Source organism: Doryrhamphus excisus, linkage group LG3, assembly GCF_037039965.1.
Source record: "Doryrhamphus excisus strain RoL-2023G ecotype Guam linkage group LG3, RoL_Dexc_Guam_v1.1, whole genome shotgun sequence".
Taxonomy (NCBI): Eukaryota; Metazoa; Chordata; class Actinopteri; order Syngnathiformes; family Syngnathidae; genus Doryrhamphus; species Doryrhamphus excisus.
The window spans coordinates 12,950,431-12,974,272 of NC_136359.1; the positions used below are offsets into that span (position 1 = coordinate 12,950,431).

General features: G+C 42.9%; 3 protein-coding genes across 6 annotated transcripts; all 3 read right to left on the reverse strand.

The window, feature by feature from the left end:
* Positions 1 to 320: 320 nt before the first annotated feature.
* disp3 (dispatched RND transporter family member 3) lies at positions 321 to 12,281 on the reverse strand. Of its 3 annotated transcripts, XM_078789675.1 has the most exons (22): positions 11,780 to 12,280; positions 9,298 to 9,453; positions 8,658 to 9,196; positions 8,212 to 8,431; positions 8,011 to 8,147; positions 7,472 to 7,606; positions 7,227 to 7,387; positions 6,984 to 7,123; positions 6,771 to 6,880; positions 6,523 to 6,687; positions 5,909 to 6,070; positions 5,693 to 5,827; positions 5,244 to 5,380; positions 4,993 to 5,162; positions 4,787 to 4,917; positions 4,538 to 4,719; positions 4,346 to 4,472; positions 3,536 to 3,681; positions 3,306 to 3,465; positions 3,123 to 3,236; positions 2,882 to 3,054; positions 321 to 2,434 (listed from the first exon to the last, which is right to left on the reverse strand). In XM_078789675.1, the coding sequence occupies exons 2-22, from the start codon at positions 9,354 to 9,356 to the stop codon at positions 2,072 to 2,074; spliced, it is 3,666 nt and encodes a 1,221-aa protein (XP_078645801.1). In that variant the 5' UTR covers positions 9,357 to 9,453; positions 11,780 to 12,280; the 3' UTR covers positions 321 to 2,071. The 3 variants fall into 3 exon arrangements, with proteins under 3 accessions (XP_078645801.1, XP_078645800.1, XP_057926089.2); XM_078789674.1 differs by having other exon boundaries at positions 3,306 to 3,414; positions 8,658 to 9,453; positions 11,780 to 12,281; XM_058070106.2 differs by having other exon boundaries at positions 8,658 to 9,453.
* Positions 12,282 to 12,906: 625 nt separating this feature from the next.
* LOC131128460 (dynamin-1-like protein) lies at positions 12,907 to 22,866 on the reverse strand. Of its 2 annotated transcripts, none has more exons than XM_078789676.1 (18): positions 22,742 to 22,866; positions 19,839 to 19,964; positions 19,274 to 19,415; positions 19,034 to 19,072; positions 18,614 to 18,660; positions 18,434 to 18,505; positions 18,073 to 18,159; positions 17,818 to 17,980; positions 17,442 to 17,562; positions 17,036 to 17,374; positions 16,750 to 16,870; positions 16,523 to 16,678; positions 16,215 to 16,304; positions 16,024 to 16,122; positions 15,818 to 15,934; positions 15,368 to 15,477; positions 15,136 to 15,295; positions 12,907 to 15,061 (listed from the first exon to the last, which is right to left on the reverse strand). In XM_078789676.1, the coding sequence occupies exons 2-18, from the start codon at positions 19,938 to 19,940 to the stop codon at positions 15,005 to 15,007; spliced, it is 2,022 nt and encodes a 673-aa protein (XP_078645802.1). In that variant the 5' UTR covers positions 19,941 to 19,964; positions 22,742 to 22,866; the 3' UTR covers positions 12,907 to 15,004. The 2 variants fall into 2 exon arrangements, with proteins under 2 accessions (XP_078645802.1, XP_057927324.1); XM_058071341.2 differs by lacking the exon at positions 22,742 to 22,866 and adding an exon at positions 20,355 to 20,527.
* On the reverse strand, positions 20,659 to 22,875 carry ubl4a (ubiquitin like 4A). Its single transcript, XM_058071343.2, has 4 exons — positions 22,742 to 22,875; positions 22,140 to 22,245; positions 21,847 to 22,058; positions 20,659 to 21,181 (listed from the first exon to the last, which is right to left on the reverse strand). The coding sequence occupies exons 1-4, from the start codon at positions 22,787 to 22,789 to the stop codon at positions 21,071 to 21,073; spliced, it is 477 nt and encodes a 158-aa protein (XP_057927326.2). The 5' UTR covers positions 22,790 to 22,875; the 3' UTR covers positions 20,659 to 21,070.
* Between the last annotated feature and the right edge of the window lie 967 nt (positions 22,876 to 23,842).

The window sequence follows — 23,842 nt, forward strand, 5'->3', positions numbered from 1 at the left end:
AGTGGAAAGAAAAATGCCTTTTTTTTCTTGGTACAATGAAGTATTTCTCAAGAACCAAATGAGCCTGCCTATTTATTGTCTGAGTAGTAAAATAAATAATGTAAAGGTATAAAGACTAGCCCTATAATGCCTTCTAATGTATAGCCTATTGGTCTATGTTGAATATACTATGTTGCTCAAGCCTTCCTCTTCTCCCGTTTATTGTAGTGTCAACACAACACAAATGTGCACCTATGTATTCTTACTTACCAAATGTGTACATATGGTGTCCATATGTTGGCAAGGCAAGGACGATAAATAATGCAAAGGAAGTCATCATTGCACCGCAATTATTTAATGTCCCATTTAACTGTCCCATTAATAAAAAGAAACAGAAAACAAACATCACATACCAACTAAACAGACTGTAGACATTACAGACAGTATTTCACATCATCTCTATCCAAATTGAATTTCTTTTTTTTAACAATAAAAATATATATGTACCATCTTCACATATGTTTACCATAAATGTAATTCTCTTAATGCCAGTGTGGAAGTACTTAATAACATTCTGAACCTTTTAATGGGTTACATACAATAAACGTGAATACAATATGCTTGAATACATTTAAAAGGCATTAAAAAAAGAAAAGTGGTCCCCTTCACTATGTTATGAATAATCAACAATCTTATCAGCTCCAATACGGACAAGAGTCGTATGAAAAATGTAGCAGCTTTTACCAAATGGCTAATATAGTCATAAAGTCTTACATTTACGACAGAAGTCTAGTCATAGGCCCTCTATATGACAAGAGTGCTCTGTTGTTTTACTGTACTGTAAAAATGTTATACAATTCCCAAATTGCAGTCTGGTCTGCTGCCATTATTGGATTTGACCTGTCCATCCAGTTGATTAACCCTGTCTAGAGCACACATACACACACGCACTTGTGTATGTTCATGTATGCAAACAAACACACCATCCAACAACAACAACAAAAGTGACTAACTTTAAGCTTTTGTGTTACACGATGATACATTGAAGTTACACTTCATCCTCACACATTCCCAATTCAGAATTCACATCCCTGGAAATTTGCCAAATATTTTATCCAAAAAAACTCTCCAAAAACGGGCCATTTCCTTCCATCTAAGTCAACATTAATCTAAAAATGTGATAGGAACGAAATGTACATTTAATACATAAAATGTACATATACTGTATAGACAACATAGCCCACAAATAGCGTGTCCATGTCACAATGTACGACGTGACGTCAGTGCAAGATGGCGGCAGCCTGTGTATTTGTGTGTGGATTAGCTTCACAGTCAACTTTCTTAATATCCCACCTCAAAACTTCCTTTGAGGTGAGTACATGTACATTTTACGTTTTTTTGTGTGTTTAATAACTGTGTGAGGCATATTTAAGTTAAAATCCTGGATTGTGCATTTAGCTAGTTAGCTTCTGTTGCTAGTGAAAAATGGTAACAGAAGAGAGAAGGTTCTGGAGCTGAATCATATCTAATTGAATGCATATTTAAACTGTAAATTGTACTTATTGTTTGCCTAAATTTGGCATTTTCAAGCATAAAAATGGCTACATGAACTACACCAGAAAAGGCATTTATTCCAAGTTTAAATTGGGCACAATAGTAATAACATAATAATCCTAATAAGAACTGGTGGAGCCATTAACCACAACAAGCTAAAACTCAGGCGTCACTTCCTGTTCTCTCCACATTTGTCCGCCAATCATGAAGGTTCGCTATGGAAAAGGCTTATGTATTTATGTCTATTATAACGGGTAATACGTGTATAAAGCCATTTAAAGGTGCCATTACAATACATTAATGAGACAATAGCCTCCTAAAATCTGAAATCAGAGGAGACCGTCAGTGTCCAGGAGTTTTTTGAGGGGTTGGAACAAGCTATGTGTCAAAAATAGACATTTTTATGTGTGTATCAATTATTTGCCTATTGTGTATTATATGTATCGCCGTTGGAAAAGCAGGGATATGATTGCTCCAATTTTTTGCACCTGTACTTGAATGTGACATCTTCAATATTCTCACAAGAGAAGTGACATCATCATGTTAAAATGTTGATGGATGGCCAGGCTGACACCCGCATGCGCCTGCCGGCCCACCACAGAGCTCCCACTGTGGTCGCGACCACCAGCACAGCGACGGCGGCCTTCAGTACGTCGCCTCGGGTCCTTCTGAAGCTGGCGGGGGCAACACTGGCCAACATGGCCACAGTCACGGTCAGGGTGAACAAGATGGAGATGGTGGTGTTGATGGCCACGATCTGGCCAAACTTGGCGAAAGGCACAATGACACAGAAGAAAAGAGGGACTGTGGAGATCACCGTGGTAACGGCGCTGGACACTATAGCAACGCCCACATGGTTCACTGCCTCCATGGTGCGTCTCTGCCTCGCTGCTGCAGGCTCCTGCAAACAAAGCGCTGATTAATGAGACATGTTGTTCCTCTTTATTTGGGGCTTTATTCCATCCCGAAGCCAGATAGTTGCTCTAATTGGCGGCAGCAACACATAAGGCCGGGAAACGTTCCAAGACTCCAGGTGAATGGTGAAAAGCGCAAATAATGGCACACGCATAAAAAGCCGTAAAAATACAGTTTTTTTTTTACTCTAAACACACAAGATTTGATGTATGTATGGGTGACACACCGAAAAATGGAAGGATGCGGGGCAACTTTGTATTTTTTGCTGTACTAAAACCAAAACTGACCATTTGTGTAATGGTGATAAGTAATAATACACTCAACCCCTAGGGGGCGCTACAAAAGTAATTTACAGTTGCTCATGTGTAGCAATGACATTATGGAACACTACCTGTCCGACATTTTTCACATGACTGTAGATTGGGAGACGTACCAAGCAGAGACCTACAGTAGGGGGCACTCCTTCCCCAGCCAGCATGTATCCCTCCACCAGGTGCAGGCAGTAGTCCACTGAAGACCCCACGAGGATGGACAAAGAAATTGCCTCCACCGCTCCCATTTCCCAGCCCAGCCAGTACATGACTGCCCCCACCAGACAGATCACTCCTGCACAAAAGGTCAACCATGACTGACTCTGATCCACAGGATGGGACATGAATGCATGTGTTTGTTACCGAGAATAGTAATAAGGACTGGAAGAAGTAGAAAAAGATGTGCAGTAAAAACAGACACGGCCGCCACACAGATGCCCAAAGAGAGCAGCAGACTCCAGAGGGCGCTCTCCACTCCTACAAGAGAAAAAGTCATCTTTAGTTTAATCGTTTTCTTCTGTTACACACCACCCCTCACATCCATACCTATGATTTCCATGAAGATCTGCTTCCAGTGCTCACAGGTCTGGAATCCTCGTCTCAGAGATGAAGACTGAGGCAGCATGGAGAGTTGTTCCTTGATGAAAGTCTCCCACTGGACAAAGTCAGAATATGTCTGGAAGGAGGATTTCCCCTTGTATGTGGTCTGGACCACAGGCAGCAATATGTTCAGTCAGCTCAGATATTGGAAGGATTCATTTTGGGGGCAGACTCACAGATTCAAAGGCCATAGAGAGCCAGTGGACCTTCCCTCCGTGCATTCCTACCGCTCCATGAGAGAGCTGGCCTGGAAGAAGGTTGGGCTCGGGGAGAGAGTGACATTCCGGATGGAGGAGAGGCAGAATGGATGGCAGTTTTTTACCTGACGAAAGACAAGAAAAAAAAAGCAGTCACACCATTGTCTCTTCTTCTTCTGCATCATGCATGACTCAGTGTACTTTACTAGAGCTTATAGCTCAGGGAGTTTTCTATCCCAATCCTTAATGTTACATCGTTGTATGTGATATATGAACTCTATTATGTTTGACAAGTGCAGAGTTACAGTCCAGTCGGGGATGTCCAAACCTTTTCCACCGAGGGCCACATACTGAAAAATGAAAGCATGCAAAGGCATGCTTTCATTTGCATAAAGCAACACATGTAGATGTGCTAAGAACTTTTCAAGAAAAAAACTGCCCCCTCGCTTTGTGACATAGCTGAAAAGCAGATTGTTAGTATATATGAATTGTGCCAATTGCCCCTAGTCTGTACTTTGGACACCCCTGGTCTAGCCTGTAGGTAAAACGTGGCTAAAGCGCATAATAGCGCTTCTTCAAGATAACTCTGACAGCACTGCTCACTAGCATAAAAGCGACAGACCCACAAAGACAGCATGTTCCCAGCAGATCTTACTAAAAGCTATTTTAAACTGTCTAAATTCCAGCAGTCAGGCTATATTTTGACCATCATGCTTATTGTGAGACATTTAAAATGGTTGAAAAATAATATAACACTGGAATACAAATGTGTTTCCTGTTGGTTGTTACCTGAAGGAAGACACTGTGCTCCGCCGGGCTTCACTAGTTGTTTATTTGCACTGACTGCTTTGCAAATTTGGCAAAGATGTCCCATTTCCTTGAAAATGTCAAAATCTGGATCCAATATCACCTTTCCCTGTTGGCGGACATTAAGATGTGATAGATCAGAAAAGTTCAAATATCTGTTGATGCTGTTCTCACAATATCTCCGATGACATGATTGTCTCTGCGTTCCGTCCGATTAACTCCCAAGATGCCAAACACGACAAACACCATGGCACCGGTGTCAACCAGAGGGCGCACAGCCGGGAGGCCACAAGCGCCACCCCTGCATGGGTTGAAGCCAGACGTCTTGGATGGGTTCACTGGTTCAGTAGTGGAATCTTACACAATGAAAACAAAGGTGATGACAACATCATGGCTATTTAATGGTGCCTCGTGCTGACTCACCTCCGGGAAGAGGAGTATAAAAGGTTCCCCGTGTGGGTCCATCAGGTACAGTACTGATACCACAGCCAGGTGGGCTCGCACACACTCGAGTGGGATGTGGCCTCAGCTTGTGCTGTGCAAAGTGCAGTTTCCTTTGAGGAAAAAGTGCAGCTCAACATCACTGATTGCACTGATTTCTCCATTAAGTATATAAGCTATGTTTCAACCTGCTGTTCTGCTGAGGTGATGACGCCACATAAAAGGAAAACTCAGGGATCCAGCTGTGGCGGCGGTCACATGATCTGGATGTGATCATCCAGCTGGGGTAGGGGTGGTAGTCGTTGGAAACGCACACTGTCATTCTTCTGGTGTAGTTTTGCCACGACTGGTTGAAGGCCTGCCCATATGAAATACTAGTAAGCCTTAAAAACAACAAAAAAGCCAACAACACACCCAATGTGTATGTGTGCTTGCTGACCTGAAATAAAGGCACCTGGTCATGTTCCGTACTGCACAGCTTCCATGGGGAAGGAGTGCTGGCGTTAAGGGAGAAGCGGTAAACAGTTGTCGAAGTTCTGAGGTTCAACTTTGATATAAAGACTGTAATTAAAAAGCCTAAAAAACAAAAAGAGCAGTACAGTGCATCAGCAGATGGCTTTTACAAACATTTTATTTCAATATATCTTCTCAAGGGATACCATAGAAATGAAACTTGGATGTACAGTACTTTACAGTAATCATCCTTAGTGCACAGTAAAGTACTGCTGTATAAGCTGTACACTGCCTTTTCTAAAGTTCATTGGAAGTTTAATTCCTATGGTATTGTAACTTGAGACGATATTCTGTAGTACAAATAGTTGCTAAAATGTAAGGGGTGTGCTCCCTTTTATGAGATACTATATCTACCCCATTGTGCTTGTGTTCTACCTGGTTGGTTGTTGCTTGAGTTTGCTACTGTTGTGCTCAGAGGAGCAGTGGTGGTCTTTGTGTGGCAGTCCTGAGGATGTATGGAGGTTCTGAATGCTGATGAGGACAAAGAATGCGGTTTCTCCATGAAGACACCTGAATGAATGTACCATGTTGTTTAAGAACTTAGTTGCTTTGGGTTGTTTGAGTTTTCACGTAAGTAATGAGAGTCCTCACCTGAGCACATGTGACAGGAGATGCCTTGACCGCTCAGGTTGCTCCTCAGAGCCAGCAGAGTCTGAAGGTTGGTATCCGGGCGGAACAGTAAGGGGGCGTGAGAGGCTGGCCTCAACAGACAGCAACAACCAGCAGATAGGAGCAGAACCAGAAGGAAGACACCTGGAAGAGAATCATAGTGCTGCTGGAATTGGTTGATTGCTTACAGAACTTGGGGGAAGGCAGAGAGCGTACTTGGCCAACAGCGCACACCCACATAAGGAAGCCTGTCTATGTGTGGCATCACAAACCTCCAGTTTTACAACACCTTCTGAAACTGAGCATTTTGAGCCATCCCAAACTTCTTTCAGGACTCACTTCACAAATGCACAAACCTCATTATCTGAAACTTTGACATCGCTTAATACAAGAACACAACGTTCTAACTACATTTATAGGTCAGAAAAGTGGAAAAAGCACAATAGGTCATGGAAGCACAAAAAAGTGACAACTGCTCTTAAAAGCTCTTGTCACTTGGCTCTGGACTTATCTTCCTTGGCATTTTAGGTGCTGATCACTGAAAAGATTTTTAATGAGACCCAATTTCTTCGTGTCATGTAAGGGTGACATCTGACCTAGAATAGTTTTCCTCCTTCCCACAGCTGGCTGGCCCACCAAATGCTTGAGGGCCCACTGAAGCTTTGTGCTGACCACCCCCAACTCCTGGTGGCCTGCAGGGTTGAGGGGTGTCTCCATTGAAAGGGACAGAATGGCTGCGTCTCTGTCTGCCTCAAGGGGACCTGGCTCAAGACACAGACGATAGGGGCTTTGTGGGTGCCTGCACGCCGGCGTTTTACAACCCCATTTCCGATAATAATCTCACCTGGCTCCATCTCCACTGACAGAAGCGCCACGTCGTCATCCTCATCCGACAAAGGGCTGTAGCTCGCTGACAGGCCCCGAAACGACTTCCAACTTGTGAGTGAAGAGATGCTTTAGGGAGAGAGACAGCTGAGGGGATTAGATCTCCAAGTTCGGTGTTGCACGGCATGCACAAACACAATTTTCCCTCAAGAGATGGGATGTGCAGCCTCACCAGTGCAACCAGGCGTGCTCATGAGGCTCCACACACTGTGTCCAGATACACAGGGCGGCTGGCATCAGCACACAAACCCAAATCCAGCAGCAACTGACAATAAGAGCCATGAATAGGCCAAAGTCGTGCACAGCTGGGATCTGTGTAAAGAACCTTAAAACATTCAGTCTGCTAAGAGAGGCACTTTCATTCATACAGAGACAGGGAGCCATTCAAGTGATTTGATGTATCTCTTGTGATTACCTTGGAGAAGGCATTGGCAGCGTAGGCGGCTGCTGTTGTGAAGGAGGTGAGGAAAGTGGCTCGACCGGCTGTTTTGACAGTATACACCATACGCTGCTGAGGATGATGAAGATGAGCGGCCTGTCTGAAGGTGCTGATGAACACAAATACATCATCCACTCCTGAGAAAAGAAAAAAATCACAAGGTATCATTTCATGTCATTTATTTCCCAATGACTCATAAAACACTTGTGATTTCCTCATACCGATTCCAATGATGACAAAGGCTGCCACTCCATTGAGAATACCCAGGTATCTCACACCAAACACAACGTGGTACAAGAAGAGAGCCATCAGGCAACTCAGCCCAATGCTGGCCAGTCCGAAGAAAGTCAGAAACACTAGAGAGAGGAGAAAACATCAAATAAACACACCACATTAACTGTTGGAAATGTATATTGACAATAGACAATGGGATGCATTCACCTTTAGCTTTCTTTGCTGGCTTTACTACATTTGCATGCAACCAGATCGTTTATAGTTTATATCAGAGGTTTTGATCAAAGGTCTCTCCAGGTGAGTCACAGCTTTTCTTCTTTTCACTCCCACACCCCAGTGCCCTACTACAGTAATGTGTCCTGCAAAGATCTACTGTATATTGAACTACTTAACCTACATTGGATTAATTCGAGGATGCAATGAACAGTGTTCTGCCATTATTGCTTTTCATGCCCAAAAATGCTATTGTCATGTAAACAAATGGCAAACTGGCAAATGGATATGAATGATATACTGTAGATGTTACCAGAGAACGAGGTCAGGATGTAGACCAGCACAGTAATGCAGGCTCCACTGATGACAGCCAGCGTCATATCATTCCTGAAAGTGTGTCTCACTTCATGGTCAAATAGCTCCGTCCCCCCGTAGAGAACCTTCACCTGGCTGGGAGACCAACAATGCAATGTGAGAGGAAGGACATCATGGTAATGACACACCCTCTTCTGACCTGGTGGACTGCTTGGCCAGGATGTCTGCGTATTGAACCACAAAGTTCTTAAAGTGGCTCCGCTGCTCATCGGCTCGATCCTGCAGGGAGTTGTATGCCGGCAGCGGGGCGCCAAAGTGGATTTCGCTTCGCAGTAGAGAGGAGGAGAGGTGCTCGGGGGAGAGCCTCTCATCCACGTACCAGTAGAACTGAGGGTGCGTGATAGCCAGGCTCAAGGAACCTGCAAAGAAAGGGGACATGGACGGGAATGGGGGTTATTTATTCAATATTAGATTGAGGGCAACAGAGTGTAAACTATGGGATATAATATTACTAAACTAGTATTACTACGATATGGATTTTAGATATCCGATATTCCAATATCAATAATTCTGTCATTTCTATCTGTGTATCCTTAAAAGTAAACCGTATCAGATAGTAGCAATGGTCTTAGGCAGTGTAATTACCTTGGACATCAGCTAGATCTGGACCCATGCCATCATAGTAGATTTTCCCTCCTCGCTCGCTGGGGTAGAGGTAAGACAGAAGCGAGCTGGGCGGCGAGCAGAAGGATGGTCCCAGTGGGAGGTCCCTCAACACCTCCATTGGCTTCCAGCAGAACTGATGGAACTGCGGGTGCTGCATGATTAATCGTTCCACGTCATGGATGGTCTTCAGGCGCTCCGGGGTGAAGATGTTGTGGTCTCCCTCACCCTGAGCAACAAACACTAACTCAATGCTCCACAGAGCTTGACTCTGGAGGTAGTAGTTTGGAGCAGAGCGGCGCCTCCGAAGAAATCCCTCATCTCCTCTAAAGGTCAAAGCATCTCCTGACCTGGGGGCCTCGTCCTGTGTGTGCAGCTTGTCCATGAGTATCTCCTGCAGGTACTCACTCTCACTATCCACATCTCTCCTACGTCTATCCCAGGAGCCAAGCTGGGTCTTCACAGCTATGGTGAGGGCATCGAAACGCTCCGCTGAGAAGTGACTGTGGACCTCGAAGGCACTGTAGGAGAGGTCAATGTCCAGAGGGGGGCAGTAGAAGAGCATGAAGGCAAACAAGGTGCAAGGGAGGAGGACAAACCCGGCTAAAACCACCCCGCTCACCCAGGGTTGCGTGTACACCCAGGCCACCGCCCTCCACGGCCCACATAGCACCTCAGCATGCCTCACTCCAACCTCCACCTCCTGCCCCTGCTCTTCATCATCTTCTTCACAGACTGTGTGAAACAAAAGCGGCTCATCATCATCCATGGTTGGCACCTGCAGGGACAAAGGGCAACATGGACACCTTTCTTGCTTTGCCTGTTCTAGCATGCCAATCACATGCAGCTGAGGGGTCTGTGATTGAATTCTCCTCGCTCGTACAAAAACATTATCACCTGCAGGGAGACTTTCTGCAGCTCTGTGGAAAATTCAATCATTGCACTTGTCTCATTATTGATAAAAGCCAGTAGAATATTACAATAAACTATTTTCGTCAGGCAGCTTATGACTAATAGACTGACGGGTTCCATCTTGCGCCTCATTTGCACACAACGCAGCTTGCAAGGGAAAGCGAGAGCAGTGTGCTATTGATTTTTATTCCGCTCATTCCAGTGAAACCTTTGTATGATTTAAGGTCAAGATGATAGGATGAAGACTATTCTTATGATTTGCATGCCAGCATAAGCAGGCCAGTATCTGTGTTGGAAAGGAGACTGCAACATGGGGCTTTTTTGTTACAAGGCACACTTTTTTTTAAATAAAGTACTAAAATAAATAATGCAATGTCATTAAATATATATAAAAAATACAAATATTTAAAGATATATATAATACTTTAACAACATTAGTTTTCATTTGTACGTAATGGATGATTTGAATATCTTTTCAGTTGAAATGATTTTCCTTTTCATTTCATCAGCAAGAAGAGAGGAGCAGCGCATACATACGATAGGCCGGATGATAAAAGATAAAAGAGAAGCCAGAGGAGACGGATGACTGATCACACACACAAGCAATATTTCACCATCTGTGCAAAAAAATCACACTTTCTGCTTGTCAACATGCCTTGGAATGTCATCTCTTCCTAGCAGTTCCATTTCAGTGTCCAGTAGCATCAAAAGTGCAGTATTAGAAAATGTATCACCAGTGGGTAGACCGTTCAAGCCTAAGGGTCACATTATGACAGACGGACTCTGCAGACAGTATGCATTACTTGTGCTATGTCTGTTGTGCTGTAGCTAGTGTGTGCACGTGAGGAGGGAAGGTGATGCACATCCTGCGGTGTGCAGCTGTAAAGTTAACAATGTGGAGCTTGCTTTAACTAGATGTCTTCACTGCTTGCCACCATTGGGAGTACATCATCAGCAAGACCACAAAGACTGTTGGTTTTATTATTATGTGATATATTATGTTATGCGGGTGGCACGGCGGTCGAATGGTTAGCGCGCAGACCTCACAGCTAGGAGACCAGGGTTCAATTCCACCCTCGGCCATCTCTGTGTGGAGTTTGCATGTTCTCCCTGTGCATGCGGGGGTTGTCTCCGGGTACTCCGGTTTCCTCCCACATTCCAACATGCTAGGTTCCACATTCCAAAAACATGCTAGGTTAATTGGCGACTCCAAATTGTCCATAGGTATGAATGTGAGTGTGAATGGTTGTTTGTCTATATGTGCCCTGTGATTGGCTGGCGACCAGTCCAGGGTGTACCCCGCCTCTCGCCGAAAGAAAGCTGGGATAGGCTCCAGCATCCCCCGCGACCCTCGTGATGAAAAGCAGTAGAAAATGAATGAATGAATATTATGTTATGCATCCATCCATTTCCAATATCGCTTGTTGTCATCAAGCTCACAGTTGAGCTGGAGAAACAACCATTCACACCTATTGATAATTCTGAGTCTCGAATTATCCTATATTATGTCATAATATCCATCCATGATTCCATTTTGTTCCTCCTCCCCCCATCCCCAGGGAGGAACGCAGACTGACCAGTAAATCAAACAGCACCCTCCCACTGGATGAGGGACACGGTCCAGTATGAAGACCATGTTGGACCCCCTGTAACCGTTTGGCTAATGGTTGTATGCGTTCCCAGGGAGGCTGAGGAGAGTGATCCCTCTGTGGTTGGAACACCGCCTTTCAGACTCAATATCCTTGTTCGCTCAACATACACTTGGGTCCCCTGCCGTCCAATACATGGCAAAAATGTAGTAAGTCCTATTTTATCTCTTTTAAAATCACCACTATATTGGCAATTATTGGCCTTTTTCCTGTACTATCATAGTATATCCACATTAATTATTGTCATGTAAACAGTATTTGAGGTCTTCTTTAAGGTGCACTTAAAGTTCTAAAAAGTAAAGATAAATCCAAATTTAAAACACTGAACACTTCCAACAAGTCTTTAGTTAGCTATAAGGAGAGCATAGTCACCGCATGCAGCATAATTCATAAAATAATGCATGAGGCAACTCCACTAAGCAAGCTACTCTGTCCTCCAAGTCCACTTTAAAAACCTTTTTTTGCAGCCATTTGTTAAAGAGTGTAGCTATGAAGTCACTTCTCTGCCTTGAGCAACATAGTACTAGAGTGGGGGTGGCTTACCTGAAGCTGTCTGGAGGCTCACAGGTGGAGGTGCCAGGCGGGGGTCACTCAGGCCTTCTGGGTCCCCAATGTCATCTCGTGTTTTGGTAGAATGAGGCTTTACTGCGTCTATATAGTATCACATACACACATACACTTAAACTACACTCACTCACTGAATCCCGGTACGAAATAAAGACTTGTTTTTCTCGTCTTTTGTGCTCCTCTCTTTCCTGCGTTCATCTTTAGCTGGTCGTCCAGGCGACAGAGTCAGCTAGATATTTCTTCCCTCCTCTCTTCTCTCCCTCTCTCTCTCTCTCTCTCGTGGCTTTCTGCGCTCCAGTGGAGGGAAGACGGCGAAGAGGAGGAGGAGGAGGAAGAGGAGGCTACCACAGCTGGACACGTTCCATCGTTCCATTCACCCACAGACTACATGGAACAGAAGGAACAGATGGCAGAGATGATTTCCCTTCATCGGTGGTGTCATATTGGGGCTTTGTTAAGCTACTGGAGAGTCACCCCCCCCCCTTCATGCATCCTGCCCCACTTGGTATGCTCCAGTCTGGTCACGGTCGCTGGGAAGGTGATTGGCTACAGATTCCACACAACCTTCATTAGCATGATGTTCTTGTATATTACTGCAAGCCACAATAACGTTAACCCTTAAAGGATTCTTCAACAACAACTCACATTTCACTTTTATGACAAAAAATATATAAAAATACTATTAAAATGATTTACTATATTCCTGTTCACATTAAACAGATATATTTTTAAAAACTACTTCAGCTTAAAATGTACATGAAATATGAATTCTCTTTTGGCTGATTCTAACAGTTTAGGTATGAATTTAAAAAATAATAATTTCAATAAAATAAACATTGAAGCACATTTGTTTATTAATATTATTAATAAACCCAGAGATGGTTCAATTATTTGCAGCAACATTGATCTTCATGCATTATTTTTAGAGTTCAAGCAAAAACTCACACTATGGCACTATTTTATTATTATCTTACAACGTAAACGTCAATTCCTGTCCACACGTCCGGGAGACATTTATTGAAACACACACAAGCACCGGTTTATTTATGTCCTATTTTATATATATATATAATCATATCAAATAAAAACACACTTTGTATGGTGTCCTTCATTTTAGCTTTAATGTCCTCCAACAGTATAACATTTATCACAAATATTGGCAGGCAAGAACTCACAGGCAGTCCATACATTATGATATAGGAATAATTTACACTTAAATAATACAAAATACACACATTCATACTTCCATATACGCATATTAGACACATGCAAACATACACGGCTTGTTCAAAATGTTTTGCTCCCTGATTTTGAAAAGAGGAGGATGTTAGATGGTGAAAGGTATTTATTATTACTAAATAATAATAATTAATGAATGTACCAAGGAGTATTAGGGCCAAACTGACAAAAAAAAACACTACGTGGTATGAGACACAGAATGACAAGGATATGTTGTTAATTTTATAGCAATAAAGTCAAAATATTGCAAACATAAATGGGAATTTTGGATGGTTCAGATTACAAATTTATCAACCAATTTAACAACTGTTTCCAGTATAGCCCCAATACTAGCCGCTTAGAATATGTCCTAACAGCAGTTTTGGCCCATGCTTATTTCACAAATCAACTACAGTCGTCTAGGAATATGGGGTTAAAGGAGCAGACTAAGTACTGAGTGCAAAGATGGAACAAGCAGGACATCTGCACACTTTAAAGCTGTCTGAAAGGGGTTTCATGAGGATGTTATTTTATTCCTCATTTAATTCAATATGTCTAGACTATTTCTCAACACGAATACGTGTTGTATCATTGTTTCCTAGGATGCTGCTGGCCCCGCGACCTGACCTAGGATTGTTGCTACACACCTGGCCCAGGGAGGTACAACATGTACACAACACAAACTTAGATCTGGCGACTTCATTTGGAATTAGACATACTTCAAAATCAGTAGGACTCTTGTTTTGACGCCGTGGAAAGTATGTGGCGAAAAAAATGAAATCTATCAATCAATGTTCTTGCTATGACAATGAAAATTGCACATCTGACAAGGAGCAGGAGCTTTGACATTTGATCTCACCCACTTCAGTCACAGCCACTTCTACCAAAAAGCGTGATCTCCTGATTTGACCTATGACCTCAGCTGCTATACAATAAAACTAGAGCTCTTGCTCTTACAGTGTGAAAACCGCACCGAGTAGACAGCAGCACAACAATTCTGACCTTTGACCTTCAAGCATTTTGATATCACATATCGTACAAAACCAACAGTGTTCTGACTCTGCCCTAAAACAATGGCCACTAGATATACAATTAAATCAATGCAGTTCTTTGACCTCAGCTACCTGAATCAATGGTACAAAATCAACAGTGTTCCTCTGCTCAAACATAGAAAATGATCAGTTTTTGGGACTGAGCCTTCCATTTCAGCTGCCTCATAAATGTCTAATACTTTCCAAAATCAATAGTGCCCTTGCTCTGATATGTCAATTACAACCTCAGCGACATCAATTCACTTGGTAGAAAATATCTCATAAATAAACAGGGTTCTTCAAGGCTGTTCAAAGTCGGATCTGCTCGATATTACTGTACAAAATCAATTGGCTTCTTGCGCTGACATAACGCTAAATTTTGAGCATTGGTAGAAATTGCAGCTGTTCCACAAGCAGGATTCCAAACAGGTTATCTGGGGGGGGGGGGGCTTGGACATCCTTCAAAATCAATAGGGTCCTTGAACAAAATTGACATCTGCCACAGCACTAACAAGCAGCATGTGCCTCCCAATATAACCTCAACTACCGTAAACATTTTTGGAATGAATATTGCACAACATGAGTATGATTTTTGCAAATAGGGATGCAACTATGGGCTTTCAAACTGCAGTGCATCTAAATAAAACACATACTCTCCACCTGCTAAATGGGCCGGTAGGACAGGCAGGGAACATACCAAACATAGATATTCCACATGCCATTGACTCGTAACATGACAAAACCACACAAAAGGACTTTGTTCACAGGTTGTGGTTCACATTGATATCATGTGGCCTGAGTGAGAAGCCCGGCTCAGGGCAACGGTGGAGCTAATGTGCTATGCTCGTTGGTCCAGGAGAAAGTGGTGCCTCTGACACACACACGCGCGCACAAACACACACACACACACAATCATCTTATATCTGGGAAAAAGACAGTGTGTGTCCTCGAGCTACCACAAGTGTGTCTCTCTGATCTCAGAGATGATGTTATTGGCTTTTTTAAGGGCCTGAGAAAAAAGAAACAGGAGTTAAATAAATCCCCAGCAGCCAGACGGTAGATTTCATGGTCATCTAGATTTACCTCCAGCATTTGAGCCACCTCTGTCCTCTGCTGTGCCGTGTCCTGCGACTCAATGAGCAGCTCCTGCAGTAGCGGCTGCTTGTAGAGCTGACCTACAAGTTCACTCTGGAGATGCTCTTTCACAAAGTTCACCAGGAAGTGCATGACGGTCTTGGGTACGCTGCACACACAAACCGAGACAATCAGTACGATGACAGAAAGAGAAACAAAGCCTTTGCCTGAATGTGCGGACTTGTCTTGGATGGTCTTGCGAACAATGAGGAAGTAACACTTAATGAGGCGCTGGATGACTTCACAGTCTCTTTGCTCCTTTGCACTCAGCTTGCGAGACACGGGCACCGCCTGGAATAGAAGTTGGGAATGAACTGACGGTAACACAGGAAGAGACCTTGCAATAGACTCCAATAGAGCAGCGACATACAATAACCCGCACAGAATGCTTTCTAGATCTTTCAGAATCTGCACCTATTCCAGCTGTATTCCTCTGTTCTCGGTTACGCCCACTCCTCTGTGATTGGTATCACTCAGCTTCTACCCAGGCACACCCATATAAGGAAGTCCGGGCGGTGAGCCATAACTAATTTCTTTCAGTGGTCTGACATCATCATAATTGTGCTACAGTTGCTACAGTGTATTTAAACTTGTATTTGGAAATAAGAACCTGTTGTCAAGGACAACTCACTGTGTCAAGGAGGTTAATAGGCTGGCCTTTGCTGGGACTGCCAAAGCCCGCAGCTGGGGCTTTCTCCTCAGCAACCTTCTCATTCTTCCAGCGCTTCGTTCCATCAAGGGTCTCCGCCTAATGAAATCACAGGAAATTCTTCTCTCACATACATCTGTGTGAGGCATTTAGGGTTGTGGAAATGTTTGTGATTGACAATTAACTACCTGCTGGCTGTTGACAGATGCAGACACCTGGGCCGCATCTGTGAAGTCTGGATGCTTTGTGTTGATGTAGGCAAGCTCTATTGCTACTAAATTGTGCACCTGCAACACAGGAGCAGACGTGGGAGTGAATCCGGAGACACTGGGTAACGGGAGTGCAACACAGAGCTCCAGTAAAATAACAGAAGGATTACCATTTCATTGGCAATTGGCAAGCGCTTCCTCAGTAATCCAGTCACTACTTCCACAATGGAATCGTGCAGTTTGGGGAATCTAAGAAGCTCCTGGGGGGAAAAAAAGAGACAAATGTGATGGTGATGCTGTTCAATGATGATCAATAGGGCCTTTTCTGAAGAAGCTTCTAGGATGCTTAAGCAACATTGTTAGCAGGCTATAGTACACTATAGTGCACTCTGCTATCACCTCTTACATGCTCATATATTCGCTAAACCTCATCTACCACCTGTACTAATCCAAGAGTGTGAACGCACACTCATCTTACCTGCGTGCTAAATGACGAGCAGTGCTGAATGATCCTCTGCAGCTCTTCATGGACCAGCTCTACGCAACGTAGACTAGGCTCCTCCAGACGCTTGATTTGACGTTTCACCAGCAGCTCAAAAGAAACCTCCGGCACAAAAAGTGCAGGTCGTGGACCCTGGATGGGAAATACAGATGAGCCTTTTTTTTCCAGCAAAGTGCACATGTAAAAAGTCAGAGGGAACGTACGGTAGCATTGCGGATGGCAGTGAGGATATCAAGCTCTGTCAGTCCTCCTAATGGGTCTATGGACTGCAACGTGCGGCCGAAGGTTTCGTGGAATATGTAACAGATCCGGGCTCCACCACAGCTGCATGAGAGACATCCAGCAATGATGCTAATATCGCTTGTCAGTGCTGTTTTCTTCTAGATAACTACCTCTAATTTTATGAAGGGTACCAAAATAAATTATGTGTACTATACTCTTTTTGGCACCATTATGATGAGATCACCCAAAAGAAATTGTCACACTCACAGCTCAGAGGTCTGAATGTAACGAGCTGTTCCCTCTATGGTGTTGCAGTAATCGCTAGCAAACTTGGTGACAATCTGCAGCAAGGTAGCGCTGTGGTCCTCCACCGGCTGGCCGTAGCTGTTGAGGCGCGCCTGGTACTGGGCGCTGAGCACCGTCACACGGGTCTTGAGTTCCGGCAGGCAGTCCCTGATGTGGTGCATGAGCAGTCTGCTGAGTGTTTTGGCCAGATAGCGTGAGCCAGCACGGGAGGCGAGCGAGGGGTAGTGACGCTGCAAGAAGGCCTGCTCATCTTTCATGGAGTCCTCCAGGCTCTTCTGAGTGTTGATGTCATGCTGGCTCCTAAGAGGGTTATTATTTGTCATCCAAGAAGAATATTTTGGATAGAGGGTTCAATATTATGGCAAACCTGTTAACCACCCCAATGATACCAAGCCTGACTGGAATGACCCGACCAAGAAGGACCTCCAGAGCATCTGTCCCTGCATCCATCAAATCCAGCTTGCTGACCACCAGCAGAGTCCGTCGACCTGATGGACACGGTGTAAGGACACTTAACCAACATACTAGTAAAGTAAATAGACTGTAATTAAATACATTAGTATGGATTAGGGATGAACATTATACTCCATTATTTCAGGGTTGTCCAAAGTGCGAGTCGCAATATTGAAAAGCAGAACATGTAAAGCACAGTGAGTCTAATGACCTGAAACAACTTGTGTCTTACTTCCTGCACGTTACATAACTGAAAAAGAAACAAGAAACGTGAAGGAGAAATGTCTCACCATCTGTATCGACCTCTCGAGCCAATTTCAAAGCATCAGAGGTGGCCAAGTCGGAGTTGGCTGGGGAGACAGCCAGGATGAGGGAGTTGGGATTGGAGATGAAGGACAAGATCATCTCTTGCACTTGAGACTCGATGTCCTCGGGCTGATCTCCAACAGGAACCTGACGGACACAATTTTATTGCGAGTATGGCTGTGCACACAATCACAACATGTGTTTGAACAGGTGAAACAAACAGGAACTAATGTATTTACCTTAGTAATCCCAGGTAAATCAACAAGGGTGAGATTAAGGACTTTGGGGGAGAAAATCTTCAAATGTATGGGCTCAGGAGCAATCCCCTGGTGGACATAGAAAGAAAATATACAACAGTGAGGCCTGTTAAATCAATGACTAAGTGGCTACAAATGGGGATCTTAGCAAAAAAGACTATGAATCTGAGTTCACATTTAAATTAAAATTGCAATTGCATTACTAATTTTGATCAAAACCATGTGAATTTCATGGCTTGATATTTTTCAAAATGATTATGCTACCAAACACAATTTAATGGCAACCTTCTTGGAAGAATGCATACATGACACTCACTGCCACATCTTTCCGCTTTCTCCTCACCTTGTTATTGCCCGAAGCCCTTTCGGTCTCTGCTTCAATTTCACGACGAATTTCTCCAAAATCTGTGAAAATCTTCATAAAAAAGTGATGAATATAAACTAAAAGACTCTCTCACACACACAGACAGCCAGAGAACAGCAGTATTAGCAGTATAACATAATATTTAACGGTCACGTTTACCTGATTTTTGCAGTGCAGGAATGTGCCCCATTCTTCAGCTTTGACACCTTAACAGACAAACAAGGTTGTGTCATTTGACATGAATGTATGCATTATGTACATTAGGTACACCTGCACAGTCTAATAGTCTTTTTGATTGACACTCTCAGAGAGGTATTCTTTTGGTTGTAGTTTGCAGAGCTGTTTCTAATATATGGGTCGCCTCATTTAGTTACATGAGAGGGGAAAAATAGTATTAGAAACACCTCTTACATCAATGAATACAATCATTATTAGCAGGTTTTGTCAATGTAAATTGAGATTATTATGTCTGTGAATATCACATTGGATAGAGCTGTGGTATTAGATTTCATCGTGTAGGTATACCTGATGTACAATGTATGAAAATAGAAACAGAGAAATAAACTAGGATGCAGAGACCTGGATAGCTGTTTTGGCCAGTTTGTTTTACTTCATTTCCTGGAAAGAGTTAAGGGAAAAAAGTGTGTTAGTACAAAAGCATGAAGACCCTAAAAAAAAGAAAAAAGAAGTGTAGCAGTTCAAACAGTAAGAAACTACAGGGTGATACAACCGAGTACAAGTTTGGACACCCCCACCTGATGTGAATGTGTACCATTAAAGTAACGGTAAACATACTTTTAAATAAGCAGCATGGCTTACCATTCTCAATCTTTAGTCGCTCCTCCAGTGGGGCTATGTTGACAAGCTGCAACACCAGCGGTCGTCTGGTGACTATCCCTGATCCTCGAGGCAAGAAATCACGCCCCACCAGGCTCTCCAACACGGAGCTCTTGCCGCTGCTCTGTTAGATCAAACAGTATGTCATCTGTAATTCAGTGATTGAGTATGGAGAACATAATGTTTTGTGCTGTGGCTCGAGTTTGTTGTGGAAATGCACAACCATTTCCTGGAAGGTGTTTATATGTGCATTTTGACCCTCTTGAGCTATATGTGTATAGATAAATATTCCATCAGAGTACTTGTGCCTCTGATGGAAAAATGAATAGTGCTTGCAACGGGTGTGGCCTTAATAGCCCTGCAGTAAATACAGTAGACTGCTGTGAGAATGCATGATACACAATGTTGGCTTCAACTGCAACTTAACTTGCCTTGAATGAAGTTGTTGATTTTCAGACGCCCAGTTTATTCCACTTCAGTGACACCAAAATGTGTGTACATGCGGCGGCCAGTGAGTGTGCATGGTCTGCATGGTGAAGCATCTCACCTGTGAACCAACCACTACAATCTGAGGAAGCTGAATGATCTCTGCACCCACTGTGAGGAAAACCTCCTGCAGACGGTTGATGGTTGGAATCAGAGTCTCCATCCTTCTTCCACTAGACTGGACTCACTGACGGCAAAAAAGCGAAGCAAATGGGTTACCATATTTGCTCTGGTAAATGTTCAAGCAATGGGAGCATTTGTTGGGACTATAAGGAGAAGTGGTGCTGATGAGAGAGAGCTGTACCGCCCTGCTTGAGAGTCAAACCAACCGCTCGGAAGCTGAAAGATTTAGCAACGCGTAACACCATAAAATTAGACGTTTTCCGACTGTAATTAGTCTGATTACGTTTCATATATTGGCACTATACCAACGTCAATATGACATAATAATTAATGGATAAATCGTTGAAGTTAAAGGCTAGCGGGCTGGCTATTAACATCAGTGAATGTTAGCAGGCTACGGCTAATCGCTAAAGGCTTGAAGTGAGGCATAAAACAAGCGTGTCTCAGACCATACCGCAGTACAACGTAAATCCCTCTTCTCATTCGTGTTTATCCGTCACAATTCACAGGGAAAAAATTGTCGATATTTTCGTGTTGTGAGCAAAAGTGTCATCCAGAATGTGCAGTAAATACAATAACCGTCATGACTCAATCGTGGGCGGGTCTTGTGATGCTTTCCATTAATCTGATTGGTCATTAAATATAGATTACAGGCGTACGCGACAGATGATTGGCTGGGACAATAGCGTAACACCGCCTCTTAAAGGGCATCCGTTATCAATCGTATGTTAGTACACAAACACGAAAGGAGACAGGAATAAAGTTTATCCTGTTTTAATATTGGAATATAAACAAGAGTATTTACAAATCATACAATAAGACCAAATAGATAAAATGTACTGCCTTGTCCTGATTGAACAACAAACATTTGTTAAAAACAATGACATTAAAAATAAATACCCTCAAAGACGAATGAGTGTTCCCTGGGAGTTGTAGCAGGCAATTATAACATGACACCATCAGCATGAATGATTCCTTTGTATTTAAATACAGTGTGCTCAAGTCTTGTGACATGACTGCAGCATTAACGCCACAAACCAAGCCTTTCAATGGATAAGACAGCGCTATCACAGCAACAAACTGTATTTTCACCTCACATCACTTTCAACTCTCAACATGTCTGAGCAATGTGCAGCCTCCTAAGCCACCATATTTGAAGTTAGCAGCTTCTTAGTCCATGTATGATGACGTGTCCATGCCGTTGGCATCGGGGTGAAGCAGCCTCCCGGCCAAACGCTCTATGTCGTCAAGACTGAGTTGCCGCAGTGAGCGTTCATAATCCTGCCAAAGTTCAAAAGACAATCACACACTTTCAGTAAATTAAAACAGCGGGTTGAAAAACATGACGCTTTCTAACAAATACTGTTTTCTGAGGTTCTAGGATCTGGATTTAGTCCCCAAACCTAATTTGAGGAACAGGAAGACAGGATCCCATGTTTTTACCTTTCTAGGTATTTCACATGCTTGTTACCACTATGAATTAATGTAATACAATTATAAGTATATAAGGCTAAATATTGGGAAAAGGCTGCATTTTATACAAGAAACAATTCTGCATAATTTTTGGTGAGGAGTCATACAATTAAAAAAAATACTAAAAAATTACTTTGCAACCAAACCTATAACATAAGAGTTCTATACATTTATTCTGGTAACATTACAATATAATTGTATTTTTTGTATAGTTTTGTTTGCAATGCAAGTCCATGCTATTTATTTTTAGACTACTGACAGTCTGTTATTGACTCTTCCATCCTCTACATAAAAAGCTATTTCCTGACAAACTTGTAAAGTTTGCATTGCTTGATCTTGGCAGAATCCTATACTATATCCAGCGATCTTGTTATAGTAATGCAGTCCAAGATGAAAAAAACGCATTTCCAAGCCAGTTGCATTGCCCTTGAGATCCAAGGTTATAAACCATGTGTTACATTTTTTTAAAATACCTTAATCAACTGTTCATGGACCTTTGCAGCATCTGCAGGACTGAAGTGTTTAGCAAGGATTGTGACCACACTCTGCCACACTCCTCCTTGAGATGTGCTACTGCTACTGTTGGCCGTCATCCCTGAAGAGCCAGTCCTTTCTCCCACCGGACGGATTACTAGATTTAATTTAGCTTCTGGCCCAATAGAGTAGTCACTTAGCCTGTGCTCATCTAAAAGGGAAAAGTGGTCATCACAAAGAGGATGAAATCAAGTGGAAAACAGAACTCATGTAAGATGAAAAACAAACTTACCAGCCAGCGCTTTTCCTTTATAAAGTAGTCTCTGCTGATTAGGTGGTATGTTGAGACGTTCAAATACAAGTTCTTTCACAGTGGAAACTTTTTCATCTTCTTTCACCTAAATATGCCACATTATCCCACGATGTCATTTGGTCAACACACAATGTAGGATAGCGGACACACACAGCTAAGTCCCAAAATCCCACACAAGTGAAAATGTTTTTATTCAACTGTGATTCTATAGTATCATTACTATTGCAACTTGTAAAAATTATTGCAACATATTTTTTTTAGTAATACATCCAACGGTTTCTATATATAAAAACTTTACAGGCATACATTAGTACACTGTACTACACACTACAATACGCCGGGCACAGCCAGGTGAAAGACACACTATTCTACACACGGAAGTGAGCTTTGACACAAACTTGAATCCATTTACACAATCTGAACAGTATAATATGAACAGAGCGATAGATTTTTTTTTTTAGCAGGGACGTTAGCCTTTGTTTCGCTTTTGGCTAGCAAACAGCTAGGCTACAAGCACTAGCTACTGTGGCATACTAAGCTGGGCACATTAACAGTCATATAACACTCACTATAACACTTACGTGTACGCTGCATTCCTTCCCTTGAAGCGGCTTCACAGTAAGGATCATTTTTTAAACGTACCCCTGAACAAATCAGATATGACTCTATTTAGACTAAGCAACAAAATATCGTGGCTAGTTTAGATGAAGAGCTTCTTCTTTTTCTTCTTCTTCGTTAACAGCCCATCCTTAAGTGCTACCATCGAGCACCCCCTACTGGCCGGGCTGTAAGGTCTGATGATTTCCACCAATTTGGATGATCAATAGTTGTTTAAATTGTGAGTCTGTTTTATTAAGATTATTACGTTCGGCAGTAATAATCTATTGTATAAGATATCCAATAATTTAAGGAAGTGTCCACAATCAGATTGCGCTGATGTCATCCACATGCTGCTTAATGGCACTAGGGGGCATAATTGGTTGGTGTCTGCGCATTGTTACAGCAACTGAATTCGACGGGGGGACATTTATTAGAAAGGTAACGACCGGAGGGGCCGGACTTCGCTTTCATTCTTCATTTTGAATATACTGTAATGTCAGTGCATACCGTAAATGCAGTGCTACATAAATCAGAGTCATAAATTATAACAGAAGCAATATTCCATCCATCCATTTTGTATACCACATATCCTCACTGGTGTCGCGGGGGTATGCTGGAGTCTATCCCAGCTGTCTATGGGCGAGAGGCACGGTACACCCTGGACTGGTCGCCAGCCAATCGCAGACAGAAGCAATATTGGTCTAGTCAAAGATCATCTACGTGACTGGGGTGGTCTGATGTTCTCAAGGACCTACTGGAAAAATTCTAGCCAAAGATACTCTATATGAGAAGAGTGCCTTTGCTATTAATATATTCAACAATAAACACATCGCTCCTAATAATAAAAGCACCCATCTTGATGGAAATCAATCTTTTATGCCGCTTATCATGTTCCCCCTGTTGGTCAGCATTTCAGGTATCAACTTATGGTATCAACCCCTATATGTGAGTAATGGTCTCACCTTAGGCCACCCCAATTAAACAATTTTGGATCCACCACTGGAGCCTACCCCAGCTGACTTCAGGCAAAAGGTGGAGTACACCCTGAACTGATTGATAATTAAAAACACTGAAAATAAAAT

Excerpts from the sequence above, each read along its gene's own strand:
- disp3 (XM_058070106.2), bottom strand. The coding sequence starts at position 9,444 with ATGGATGATGATGAGCCGCTTTTGTTTCACACAGTCTGTGAAGAAGAT. Across the intron at positions 6,881-6,983 it reads GAGCACGCCTGGTTGCACTG|CATCTCTTCACTCACAAGTT; the intron begins GTGAGGCTGCAC and ends CTCTCCCTAAAG. Across the intron at positions 4,918-4,992 it reads TCACCTCAGCAGAACAGCAG|GAAACTGCACTTTGCACAGC; the intron begins GTTGAAACATAG and ends TTTTCCTCAAAG.
- LOC131128460 (XM_078789676.1), bottom strand. The coding sequence starts at position 19,940 with ATGGAGACTCTGATTCCAACCATCAACCGTCTGCAGGAGGTTTTCCTC. Across the intron at positions 19,416-19,838 it reads TTGTAGTGGTTGGTTCACAG|AGCAGCGGCAAGAGCTCCGT; the intron begins GTGAGATGCTTC and ends TTGATCTAACAG. Across the intron at positions 18,160-18,433 it reads GGGCTTCGGGCAATAACAAG|GGGATTGCTCCTGAGCCCAT; the intron begins GTGAGGAGAAAG and ends TATGTCCACCAG.
- ubl4a (XM_058071343.2), bottom strand. The coding sequence starts at position 22,789 with ATGATCCTTACTGTGAAGCCGCTTCAAGGGAAGGAATGCAGCGTACAC. Across the intron at positions 22,059-22,139 it reads TAAAGGAAAAGCGCTGGCTG|ATGAGCACAGGCTAAGTGAC; the intron begins GTAAGTTTGTTT and ends TTTCCCTTTTAG. Across the intron at positions 21,182-21,846 it reads TCCATGAACAGTTGATTAAG|GATTATGAACGCTCACTGCG; the intron begins GTATTTTAAAAA and ends GAACTTTGGCAG.